Source organism: Scardinius erythrophthalmus, assembly GCF_964197995.2.
Source record: "Scardinius erythrophthalmus genome assembly, chromosome: 14".
NCBI classification, from domain to species: Eukaryota; Metazoa; Chordata; class Actinopteri; order Cypriniformes; family Leuciscidae; genus Scardinius; species Scardinius erythrophthalmus.
In genome coordinates, this window is record NC_138234.1 from 32,371,934 (window position 1) to 32,386,316 (window position 14,383).

A 14,383-nucleotide genomic window follows, 5' to 3' on the forward strand; every position below is an offset into this window, starting at 1 on the left:
GAACCAGAAATCTGAACAATGGATAAAAGCAAATTTATTTTGAGTCAAAGGTTTTGAATCTCTTCTTATCACTTTTTATTATCTTTTTATAGAAAATACTGTCAACAGCCAGAAACAATTAAAAACATATTTATATATTCATATTTTTACAATCTGAGCAGAGTAGACCAATCGAAACAGACTGGGCCATCTGACCAATTAGAGCAGAGTAGTCCAATCACAACAGACTGGGTCATCTGACCAATCAGAGCAGAGTAGACCAATCACAACAGACTGGGCCATCTGACCAATCAGAGCAGAGTAGACCAATCACAACAGACTGGACCATCTGACCAATTAGAGCAGAGTAGTCCAATCACAACAGACTGGGTCATCTGACCAATTAGAGCAGAGTAGACCAATCACAACAGACTGGGTCATCTGACCAATCAGAGCAGAGTAGACCAATCACAACAGACTGGGTCATCTGACCAATCAGAGCAGAGTAGACCAATCACAACAGACTGGACCATCTGACCAATTAGAGCAGAGTAGTCCAATCACAACAGACTGGGTCATCTGACCATTTAGAGCAGAGTAGACCAATCACAACAGACTGGACCATCTGACCAATCAGAGCAGAGTAGTCCAATCACAACAGACTGGACCATCTGACCAATTAGAGCAGAGTAGTCCAATCACAACAGACTGGGTCATCTGACCAATCAGAGCAGAGTAGACCAATCACAACAGACTGGACCATCTGACCAATCAGAGCAGAGTAGACCAATCACAACAGACTGAGTCATCTGACCAATTCAGAGCCATAAAGAGAAAGAGTTGCGACACTCCCATAGACCTCCGTTGTAAATAATGGCGGCGCTTTTAACCGCCCACTTCCGGGATTTGAAGAGCGGAATAGTTCTAAACACTGTCATTTTGGCGTTGGACCCCATTCACTTACATTGCTGCACGTCGAGTTGTTCCAGAGTTAAGTTGTTGAAATATCGACCTCTTTTGAATTGTCAACTGTCTATTTTGTATCAGAGGCCCTTTGCGATGCTTATACTGGTCTTCATTTGTACATGCACAGCGTAATTATTTATATTTTATGTTAGTTGGTTCAACCAATTTTCAAGCACTGCCTGCTAACATAGCTAGTTAGCTAGCGCGACTTCGTCAGTTAAGAGTTCGGTAATGAATCGCTGCCACCTTTATAGCAACTTTTATTTAATTTAATTTTTTGGGATATACTAACTTTTCATTATGTTTTATTGCCTTGAGTGAGGCGGCTTGTGAGAACAATGCTGGTGGACCTCTAGGATTGTTATGGCCATCACCAGTCCTGTCTGTTTCATGGATCACCTGCCCCTGATTTTTGCTTTTCTTGTTCACACAAGCACACATTTTTGTTGTCTGTCATTGTTTAATAAAAATAGTTTATTTGAAAACCTTCATTTGTATCAACAATGCTTAAATTCGTTTTTAATCTGTTATAGTTTTGATAATGTGTATGGCTTAATATTAAAATAATATTCTTAGTCTTAACATGATAATGTTTCACGTTGTGGTCCTGGGGTGGCCACTTTCATTAGAAGAAGTGAGCTAGCTGCTAGCTTAAGCGAACTCTGAACGGACCGCCACGGCAGACCTCTTTGCGTGATCACGAAGGTAGGCTAATGGCTGAATCAAAATTTATAAGCAAAATCACGTGAATCAATAGCCTAATACAGCCCAGTTGTGCTAAAATAAATATCATGAGACGTCCATCATCAGATGAATGATATGGAAAAGTAAAGTTAGAGCGCTAAAGCCAGTGCTGCTACCCATGCGAACATGAACACTAAGCTTTTCCCTCCAAAAATATAGCCTAAAACTTGTCTCCAAATGCAAAACTGACATTAACAAAATGCAATAACAGCTGAAAAAGTACTTGGGGTGTGTTTTATTTTATATTTACCGTTCAATAATGCAATCGCTGCTGTCTGTCCCATAGAAGAGCATGACAGCCAGCGTATGTTTTAGAACTATTGGGGCTTACATGAACCACGTGACAGCCATAGAGGCGACATCAAAGAGTGTCGCAACTCTTTCTCTCTATGGCTCTGGACCAATTAGAGCAGAGTAGTCCAATCACAACAGACTGGGTCATCTGACCAATCAGAGCAGAGTAGACCAATAACAACAGACTGGACCACCTGACCAATCAGAGCAGAGTAGACCAATCACAACAGACTGGGTCATCAGACCAATCAGAGCAGAGTAGACCAATCACAACAAACTGGGCCATCTGACCATCTATAGTTAAATTGATATAAATATAGGATGTTGTTCATTGTTGTCAGGTCTGTTAAGTTCTGTTTATGTTTATGTCTTTTATTTTGAAGTTCTCATAGTCATGTTTCTTGTCATGCCATGTGATTCCCTTGCCCCTCATGTAATCTTGGCATGTGCTTCCTTTGCTTCATGTGTTTTTCATTGTTTGATGGCTTTCAAACATGTCTTGTAACGTCATTAGATCTTGAGTATATATAGCCGTCATGGTGCACTGCCATAGTCTCTTGTCTAGCTTTGCTGTTGTCTTTGTAACCCGCTGTTGGTGAGTTTTGTCATGTTCTGTTCAAGTCAAGTTGAAGTCTCCAGTTTATGTCATGTTTTAATCATTTTTCAATAAAACTGCACTTAGGTTTTTATCCTCGACTCGCCATCAGTGGATTAATGTTACAACTGTATTACAGTAATGAGAAAAATGTTCTCGATTCTCATTAAAAATAATGCTCTTATCAGTGACTTCAAATAGTCCCTAAATAGACCTCATTTTATAAATTAACTGAAATTTCGACCAAAATTTTTTTTCTCATATTTCTTCATGGGATTCACTGTGATTTTCGTATCACGATGCTATACAGACTAAACTACAACAGTCCAAAATGAAGTCTGCACCCAAGAAATCTTGCCGTACTCCATCATAATGAACCATAACACTGCAGCAGATTCAGCTGCGGTTCCACTCTGCTCAATAAGATCATTTTGTCCACGCTAGATATCTTTTAAAGATTACTGTGGTGTGAATTCGTCATATGTAACAGATAGGCCTTGAGCTAAGACCTTTTTCTCTTCTTTTTTTTTCTTTTTTTTTTTTTTTTTTTGCGATGTGCGCAGAATGCAAACCTATCACTCATAGAGAAATCAGAAAACCCCACACTGATGGCACGTTAGAGAGATGTGATACTACTGACGGTAAACACACACACACACACACACACACACACACACACACACACACACACACACGTCTGGTTCACTATCTTTGTGGGGACTCTCCATAGACTTAATGGTTTTTATACTGTGCAAACTGTATATTATATATCCTTACACTAACCCAATCCCTAAACCTACCCATCACAGAAAACTTTCTGCATTTTTACATTTTCAAAAAAATATAATTTAGTATGTTTATTAACCCATTTCCCTCGTGGGGACTGACAATGGAGGTGATCTCAGGTTTTACTATCCTTGTGGGGACATTTGGTTCCCACAATGTAATATAAATCAAACGCACACACACACACACACACACACACACACACACACACACACACACACACACACACACACACACACACACACACACACACACACACACACACACAAACAAAAGCTTGCAGTGATTATTAGTTTCATGTTAAATGTTTGGCAACAGTTCTTCTAACCCTATTGACGGAGTGTGTAGCTTTTCATTTCTTTAACAATCCAGTTTGAAGACACATCATGGCCATATTCCATGATGACAATGTCAAGATTCATCAGGCTCAGATTGTAAAAGAATGAAGAAGAATTTTCTCACATAAATTGTCTCCTCTGAGTCCAGAGCTTAAATTCATTGAAAGTCTTTGGGATGTGCTGGAGGAGACTTTACAGAGTGCTGGACTCTTGCATTGACAATACAAGATCTTGACCAAAAACTAATGCACCTCTTGATGGAAATAAATGTTGTGATGTTATTTTCATCAAGAGGTGCATAAATTTATATATATATATATATATATATATATATATATATATATATATATATATATATATATATATATATACTGTATATATATATAACACAGAAATACTCCGTCGTTATGTATTCTGATCCACACACAGATCCGTACTGTATCCGTACTTATTCTTAGAATGAAGGCTTGAAAAACAATCCTAAGTGTCTTACTTTCGCTACTACAGCGAACACAGTGTCTGCACACGCATGCAGCCGAGTCAAGACATTATTTTCATTTAGGTGAGATCTGGGAAGACTTGCTTACACAAAAAACCCCTTCGCTTTGTGCCTGAAACTCAGCTCTTCCCGAATTCACACACACTTATACACACGCACACACACACACGCACTTCACAGCATCCGCGTCTCTGCCACAGCGGAAGAGCTTCATTTGTATTCCGCACGACTCTTGCCAGGTAAGTAATGACAAGCAGCAAAGGCCAGCGTGTCACAGCTCCTCTCAGCTGGGACGGCCCGCTGACGTCAGGCCTGCAGATGAGCCTGCTTCCCCTCTAATGAGCCCGCCGTTCGCCTCTCAGGATTGTACATCATCTCCTGTGTCCCCTGACCGGGTTCAGGTAATAGTCATGGGAATCCACGGCTATTTCTCTTCTCTCACGGATTCCAGACTCATTTGCATTTGAAGAGCCACATTCTTTTGTGGGGTTAAGCATAATGAGGCTGGTGAATTAAGTGATCAAGAAAAATGGGGTGAATTGGTTCAGTGATACGGCGACAAGGAGTATTTGATTCGGCTGCAGAGAGCACCAGTGACTGCATGGCCTTGGTTTCAGCAGGGTTTTTCTCATTCATTTTCTTTAAACTCACTCACTCATTTTATTCACTCACTCACTCACTCACTCACACACTCATTCTACTCACTCACTCACTCACTCACTCACTCACTCACTCACTCACTCACTCACTCACTCACTCACTCACTCAATCATTCTACTCACTCACTCATTCTACTCACTCACTCACTCATTCTACTCACTCACTCACTCACTCACTCAACCAATCTACTCACTCACTCATTTTACTCACTCACTCACTCACTCACTCACTCACTCACTCACTCAACCAATCTACTTACTTACTTACTCACTCACTCACTCACTCACTCATTCTACTCACTCACTCACTCACTCACTCACTCACTCACTCACTCACTCACTCACTCACTCAACCAATCTACTTACTCACTCACTCACTCACTCACTCACTCATTCTACTCACTCACTCACTCACTCAACCAATCTACTCACTCACTCACTCACTCACTCACTCACTCACTCACCCACTCTACTCACTCACCTCACTCACTCACTCACTCACTCACTCACTCACTCACTCACTCACTCAACCACTCAACCACTCAACCACTCAACCACTCACTGTCTCTACTCATTCCACTCACTCATTCTACTCACTCACGCACTCACTCATTCTACTCACTCACTCACTCATTCTTTCTACTCACTCACTCTACTCATTCCACTCACTCATTCTACTCACTCACTCACTCACTCACTCACTCATTCTACTCACTTACTCTACTTACTCACTCACTCACGCACTCACGCACTCACTCACTCACTCACCCGCTCATTCAATCTCTCACTCGCCCACTTACCCACCCACTCACTCACCCACTCACTTACTCTCTCACAATTTAAATATATAGAAAATATAATTAGAATAAATTAATAAATTAGTTTTAACATATTAATATATTTAATATAATAATATAAAATTAATACTATAATATATTTAATTGTTAACTTTTAATATTAAATGTTCAAATAATAATTAATATCTATACATTTTTATTTGAATAATATACAAATATATACAAATATCCTAGCAGAATGAGAGTGTACTGTAGAGAGACCAACTCGATTATGTTATGATATTCGCAGTGAAATTAAAATTGGAAATGTTGCCTTGGTAACTACTGTATCTGAAATAAAATAAGTTTAATTTAAAGTACTAGAATTACCATAACTAAAACTGAAATCAAAATAGAAATATTTTGTTATTATTATTATTATTATTATTAATAAATGACAAAAGCACATACTGTAACTAAAAGCTAATTTAAATAAAATTATTACAATAGTATTAATAATACTAAAATAACTGATGATTGGTGAATTTGTTTTAGGGATTATGGGAAATGTAGTTTTTCACTGGGAATTGCTCATGATAACTTTAAGCACGATAAAACCTTTAAGCACAATTGTCTGTGCTTAAAGGTTTGTATGATACTGTTAAAACTAATTTCCTCTATGAAAAAAAAAAAAAAAATGAATGGTATTTCCAGAACCAGACTGTTGCGCTCTATAGCATGTTTATCAAGGCATAAAGCAGCATCCTCTGTCTTCTTGGAAACGTAATTAAAAGGTTCTAAGAAATAGAAATGTTTTGGTGTCAGAGCCCGTCATCGTATCTGACGTCGGTACAGGCTCAAATCAGCTGGCTCTATTATTTCGGTAATTGCTTTTCAGTCCCGGCACTGAGGAGAAAAATGCCGAGCCGTCCGTCTCATATGCAGATAATGAGCAAATGTCCTTATGCTAAATAAATGTCTTTTAAAAGATTGTTGTGGGACATTGATTCTGATCCTTAACTGTGCTATTAATACCTATTTGCCCTTCTGTTCCCCGAGATGGCAGCGCTCTACCCCTGATGAAATATAATTTTTCATTTCTTCGGGAAGGGATGAAAAATGGATGATCTTAGAGGTACAAAAGCCGGAGTCTAGATTGCCTGCAGCTTGCAAGCAGGTATCGCAAAATAGAGCCATTACGGCAACATCAGCCCGCAAATGGATTTGAAATTGAGTGGAAAACCATGCGACTCTTAGCTGTCTTGAAGGGAATTATAGAGAGTAAAACATTCACGCACCGGGAAAATGGCCAAAACTAAATGAAAGAAGGGGTGACACTTACGCACCAATACGCTTTCAATTGCCTGGACTAAAAAGATGCAAATAAGATTTTTACAAAAAAAAAAAAAGAAAAAAAAAAGAAGCCTACCAGTAAAAGATCTACATTAATTCTGCTTCAGTTCATTTAACCTTCACGTTATTGTGCAAGATTCAATCCCCCACGGAAAGCGATTCTATTGGCTGATAGAACTCGCTTTGGGAATTTTATTTGGTGCCTAGCCACAAATCCTATACAACATCGCTGTCCATGTCTTATATGAACAGTTGATTCACTGAATCACTTGTTTCAGATCCTTCATTTAATTGAAAAGGTTAAAAAGGATTCATTTCAGACCTGCAGTATTTTACCACTTTTTCAAAGAAGTATATAAATGAGCAATATCACACGAGTAGCAGTACGGCTGTGATTATATATTATATTAAATTAACTACATTCTCGCCGAAAAAAACTCTTAAAACTACATTTCGTGACATAACAACAACAGTATTTAATTTTTTTTAAATGGTGGATTTGCTTGACCACCATGTTAGTCGCCGCAAGTGGAGTGATACAAACGGTGAAACGGTTAGAGTACTGATACTGGGAGAATATCGCACGGCTGGAAAATGCTCTCAGCCAATCAGATTCGAGAACCAGACAAAACTGTTCTATATAGTCAAATACAAATATTTACTCCCAATACTAACTACAAAGTATTTACTACAAACCATTGTTGTCAATGTTAACTAAAACTATAATTATTAATTAAACTTTTTTTATTAATTAAAATAAAGCTTACAGGAAATAAAAGTATTACACTGAATTTTTTTAAATAAAACAGATCGAGTACATTTAACAAGCAATTACTATTTCAGTCTTTCTACTTCAAACATTTAATGTTTAATTTCGATTTGTTACTTGCCATTTCTTTGTAAATATGTGTGAAAGCAATTTCTAAGTGAAAATTGTTTCCAACACCCATTTTTCAGTCTAGATGAAAAAGTTCAACTTAAAAACATTCATGAACATTGGAAATGTTGTATTGGTTACTAACTGAAAGTTTAAGTTGAAGAACTAAAACTACTACAACTAAAAGAAAAAGAAAAAGTTTTCTCAGCAATCTTTATTTTCAATGTTATACGGTAGGGGGCGCAGTTACGCATCTTATAATGCGTTTAAGTCCACCCTACTGTCTCGTTCACTCGGATTGCTTACGTTGCACGAGTGCCCACTACTGGCGAACCCTTGTAATGCGTTTAAATGGAACGCACTAAGCCCTTGATAACTTGTGGGTAAATCAAGTGCAAGCACTGCAAGTTGCTGTTGACGTCATAATCATGTTGCATTTTGGTCTATGAACTGAAGTGTACATATGAGTAGACTCGCTCTCTCGGTCAAAATAAACTTTCCTCTTCCACTTGACGAAGTAGAACGCACTACAAAATGGTGGCAGGGATTCTCCCCAGAGGAAAGGCTTAGGGAAGTTTGAGAGATTGAAACTCAAAACTGCCTAACATTGCCGAATGAAAGGTCGAACCCATGAAGAGTTAACGACCGTGAAGCTTTAGGGGTGTTGATGGACGCAATCTACTCTATGATTTGATCATCGTTCCAGAGCTTGTCTGGAAAAACTGTGTGAAGATTCTTCAAACTTTCTTCTTTCTCTCTTCCACAGTCAAAGTACATGCATTTGGGTTTGGAATGACATGAGGGTGAATAAATAACGAAAGAATTTCAATTCTCTCTGTGAAATATCGACAAACACAAGTGACACGGAAATACTAGTTGAAACCGAAAAACTGATGCGCATTGTAAACAGGTACAAAATCAAGCCTTACCTTTTCTGCAGATTGTGCCGTCCCAAAGAAAATGGGAATGAAGGCGAGCCACACGATGCAAGTGGTGTACATGGTAAAGCCGATGGGTTTGGCTTCGTTGAAGTTTTCCGGAACGCCTCGCGTCTTGATGGCATATACCGTACATGTTACCATCAGCAAGATGCTGTATCCTAGAGAGCAAATGATTTGTAGGTCTGTAATGTCACACTTGAGAACCCCTCGGGCCTTGTCGGGGTTTATGGTCTTCTGCTCGTCGTAATCGATTATGGTGTTCGGAGGATCCACTCCGAACCATATGAGGACCCCTAAGAGCTGGAAGGAGATGAGGCTAGACGTGATTGCTAACTGGGACGTCGGGCTGATCAGTTTAGGCGGAGTGACCGACCTCTTCCCTTCCTCGAAGATCCGGTAAATTCGATTGGTCTTAGTGAGCAGAGCGGCGTAGCTGATACACATTCCCAACCCAAGGAAGATTCGTCTAAAGGAGCAAACGGCCACATCTGGTGTGGCGATCATTACAAAGGTGATGATGTAACACAGGAATATCCCGGTCAGCAGAACGTAGCTAAGCTCCCTCCCGGACGCTCTTACGATCGGGGTGTCGTTGTAGCGGATGAACGTCGCCATGACGAAAATGGTGGCGATGATACCGAGCATTGCCAGGAAGACGGGAATGATGGACCAGGGAGAATGCCACTCCAGCTTGACGATCGGGATGGGCTGGCAGGCCGTCCGATTGGGGTTGGGACGCATGTTGTACGAGCACAGCTTGCAGGACGTCTCGTCGTACTGGTACTGGTAGCCGTCGCAGGGCTCGCAGTGCCAGCAGCACGGCATGCCTTTCACCATCTTCTTGCGTTGACCCGTCTTACAGGGCAGACTGCAGACCGAGCTGGGTATTTCCATCTCACCGTTGGGCCACTGCATGTCATCGATCTAAAAAGAGATGGAGACAAATAAGCATGTTGGTCAATGACATCATTTTTTTGGTCTAGATTTTCTTCTTTTTTTATTTTAATAAATGAAATGGATAAATCATATGCAATGACTTGAATACACCACTTTAATTATTTAAAATCTCAAGTCTTGAGTTTCTGAATTTTAAATTGATTATTTTTTTTTTTTGGTATGGAGCGAACATATCAGGGTGATACATCAGCCCTTATATCATAATAAAGAAGAAAAAAATCCTAATCAAAATTAAATTCTTGAAAATAAATAATATAAAAAAAAAAAAAATGCATAAATATCGCAACAAAATAAAATGCAAAACAAAACAAAAAAATAAAACAAAAAACAACAGAACAAAAATAAACAAAACAAAACAGAAAACAAAACAAACAAACACAAAACAATATTAAAAACTAAACAAAAGTTAAACTAAAAAAAACATAACAAAACTAAACTAAACAAAACACAATAAATACAAAACACAACTTAACAAAAACCAAAACAAACCAAAACACAAAACAATACAAAACAACTAAATTAAATACCAAAAAAATGCAAAACTTTAAACTAAATATAAACTAAACAAACAAGCAAACAAGCAAACAAACAAACAAACAAACAAACAAACAAACAAACAAACAAACAAACAAACAATAAACAATAAATAAATAAATAAATAAATAAATAAATAAATAAATAAACAAATCATAATAGATTCTCGTGTCAGGACTGTGTGTCAAAAAGATCAAAAAGTCTCTGAAAATATCAGATAATTTGACTGGTAGTGCATTTCAAAGTCATGCAAAGCTCTGTTGTTGTTTTTTTAAGAATTTATATTACAATTTCAGAAGAAATACTTTAAGAGCAACAGAACCAACATGCCCTTTTTTGTTTTCTTAACAAGTTAATTATACACACCCATTAAAGGGTGTGAATGCTTTTAAGTGTGATCACAGGGAAGAAGAGAAAACTGCACAATTTTGAGCCTGCTCATTGCTTTCCATCCACTCTCTTATACCTCCTTTAATATGCACTTTGAATTTCATGCCTTTCATTCAAACATTGCTGATTGCAGTGTGATTACCAATGATTTCTTTTAGCCCTTCATGGCAACAATCACCATGGAGATGGGTGCATCTTAATGAAAACAGGCAATAAGAGGGTGGCGAGAGAAATGTGGGAAATGCCGCTTTTTGGAATGCGTGAATAAATCACATAACATAATAAAAGAGCATTAAAAACACTGAGTGAACTTCGCAGTGATTACAGGTTTGGATTCAGTGGAGAAAATTCACTTTCAACAAGAGGCCTGCATGAAAATATAGAATAAAATACACAGGATTAGACAAACAAGGAATTGTTCATTTAAAGGAACAGTTCACCCAAAAGGCCAGGTTTTCTTTCAAGGGGGATCCAGTCCTTTTAAGAGCATTCTTTCATCAATTTGTTTATGCTTTATTAAACTATCAATGAATAGTTTGACTGAAAACAACTCTAACACCCAAACTCTGGTATTGATGGCTTTACCACAGGACAGCCAGGGGAAATTAGCTGCAGAGTAACATCCTATTACACCTGGCTATTATTGGGTTGTGTCTGCTTTCAGGAGCACAGAGCATTTCGCTGTTTCCGTGGGTGTGAATGTCGGACTGACACCAGGAGACGGCGTAATGAAAAGCCACATCAATCCAGATGACGCACTCCAGAGCCAGGCTGATTGGACACGGAGAGCGTTCTGTCGCCCAAACAAAAGCAGAAAGACAGCACAGTTAATTTAGCCACTGAATCCCATCTAGGGGTCGGGGTGGAGAGGCACGAGGAAGAATGAGAGGACTTTTCTTCTCGTTCATGCTCTCTGAATCTTATTTTAAATTCCTTGCACCATCTTATCTCCTTTCTTGTCGTTTGTGTTTTTTTTTTTTTTTTTATCCGACTCTCTTGCAACAATGCGGCGATCCTTTATCAGGCATCGGGGTTGGATAGATTCAGAATTTAAGTAATGGCTCCTTTTTAATTCATGACAAGTATTTGAATTAAAATGAGAGGAAGAGGAATTTACTAAAGAAATATAAAGAGATTCAGGGGATACACAAAATGCCTGTGATAGATAGATAGATAGATAGATAGATAGATAGATAGATAGATAGATAGATAGATAGATAGATAGATAGATAGATAGATAGATAGATAGATAGATAGATAGATAGATAGATAGATAGATAGATAGATAGATAGATTTCCTCATAACATTCACTTATAAGGTTCAATGACTGAACAGATGCTGCCTTAGAAGGCTTACTTCAGAATCTTAATAAAAACTACCAACTAAAAACTTCATTTCACAATTCTACATCATGTTTGTTACCAAAATTAATTTCAATTTAAGAAGATAATATCCGCATTTCGATGAGCCTCGTGCTATTCCCATAAGCTCCATTAAAAAAGCTAGCATGATATCAGATGGCTAATACATGACACGTACATGCAAAGATGAAAAACGCATACATCCACACCCTCATAAGATCAGCCTGCCAGGAGCAACAGTCGGAGCAGAATCAATTATTTACCCAGAACACCAAATATCTTTCTGATAGAACAGAGACAGCAGTGCTGCTCTAAATTATTGAAGCGTTCGCTCAGATGATGTCACTACCGGGAAAGCAACCTGAGAATTACTCCCCTACGTTAGTGTTACCATACCACACATTCCTCTGAGCCAGGGTTTTCGTAAACTAAAACTAATGATTTAAAACTCGTCTTGAACCAAATCAGAATTAATGCCAAGTAAACTAGAAACAAAGTTGAAAACATGTTTTAAAATACCAACTGAAGCTAGTGATGAAGATAGTTAATCAAAGAAAGCGGTTTGGAAACAATGCTTTGAAGCGCATATCAACAGGCTGACTCACATGATTTCAGAAATACTGTTTAGAAAAGTTTCGATAAGTGTTATGCGTCAAAAGTGTGGCTTCAACTGATCTCAAGTCAATTGTTGTAACAAAATCAAGCATTTATCTCTTTCCCCGCCAGCGTAAAAAATAAAATAAAAAATTGCCAGCTACCGCTAGCATTTTTGATCATTTTCACAAAATCACCCTCAGAATATTTTATTTTATGAATATTCAAACATGCAATATATCAAAAGAAAGAACAGACCCCCTGCTTTAAAAAAAAAAATTATAAAAAAAAACAAAAAAAAAACATTTTATTCTAGCTTCATGCATTCTTTTTAGCGCAATTTTCCACCGGACAAAATTGCGATTGTTAACTCATGATTTCTGTTCTGTCTATGCGCACCAAACTTGTACTTCTATCTACTCCTCAACCAGACCACCTAGAGACTTCGGGTTTTCGGCATTATGTTAAGGAAGGTCTAATCTCGGGAACGCACAAAAAAAATCCAGGAAAAGATTTACTATCTCTTACGCCGCCTTCACACTGACAGTTGAAATCAGCTCCGTAATACGCAATACGCCCCCAGCGGACGTCGTACACAACGGTGAAAAGCGTCGGAAGCACTGATCTATATAGAATGACATATATATATATATATGTGTGTGTGTCATTATATAGATCAGTGGTCGGAAGCCTCGGAAGCGAGTATATTTAAATATTGAATTATTTAATTGTATTAACTGCCCTAATAACGTTAAAACATCATGAAAATAAAAAAAAATGACATGACAACTAATCGTTATAAAATCATTATTTATTTTATTAAAAGTTAAGATAGCAACGCTATAGTAGTACCATAGCAACGCTAACTTCCGTTGAGATTTTCGGATAGAAACCGTCCGTAGCCTTTCGCAAGAGTTCAATTTTTTGAACGCATCCGGATGGCCAACGGACACGATTTTTTTCGCACCGCACTCGTTCGCACCTGGTTCGGACCCATTCGCATGCGGTCTGCAAATCTCCATAGGAAATGAATGACTTCCGTTCGTTTCGCTGCCGTATCGGAGCTGATTTCAACTGCCAGTGTGAAGGCGGCGTTAGTGTTGTGATCCCATGACGTCAGAAAATTGCGCTAAAACACTCACTGAGTTTTTATTACTTGTTTTATAAACACTTGAATGTGGGTAAGTTTTATAAAAAAAAGCTAAATTGAGCAAAAAGCTGAGAAAATCTAATTTTTTGTCAAAGTCTACATCCAGATCTGATTCAGAACGATGATCAAAACACAGATGGATTAGATCGAGTTCATCAACACCCCCAAAGCTTCACAGGTCTAGAGCTCATCCAGGGTTGACATTTCATTCAGGAACATTAGGCAGATTTGATTTATATGCTGTTTCATGATGATCGCGCTATTTTACATATTAGTCTGCTTACATATGCTATCGGTTGTTTCTGCTTCTTCTTGGCCTGTGTTTTGATCAGGATATGCAGAATATGTGTAATAGCGCCCCCTACAGTATAACAGTGAAAACACGGAATCCGGAATATTCTGTCACTGTCTGGGAAAAAGTTAAAAACTGGTTGAGATTCTGCACTGTGTATTTAAGGTTATTGTAGATTGCCTGTAGATAATAATAAAAAAAACAATTTATTATTTCAATAATTACAACAATTTCAATCCATATTGCATTTACATGTATTTCACCAGCAAATGTCCTGAGTGTGCATTGTCAAAACAC

General features: G+C 38.1%; 1 protein-coding gene across 1 annotated transcript in view; it reads right to left on the reverse strand.

Moving 5' to 3' along the window:
- The window catches only part of grm7 (glutamate metabotropic receptor 7), a gene marked incomplete at both ends in the record, with an annotated part of 233,239 nt that overhangs the window by 37,800 nt on the left and 181,056 nt on the right, over positions 1-14,383 (reverse strand). Inside the window, one exon of the mRNA XM_081384270.1 lies at positions 8,796-9,731. Coding sequence (XP_081240396.1) covers positions 8,796-9,731 — 936 coding nt within the window. The remainder of the gene's footprint in view (positions 1-8,795; positions 9,732-14,383) is intronic.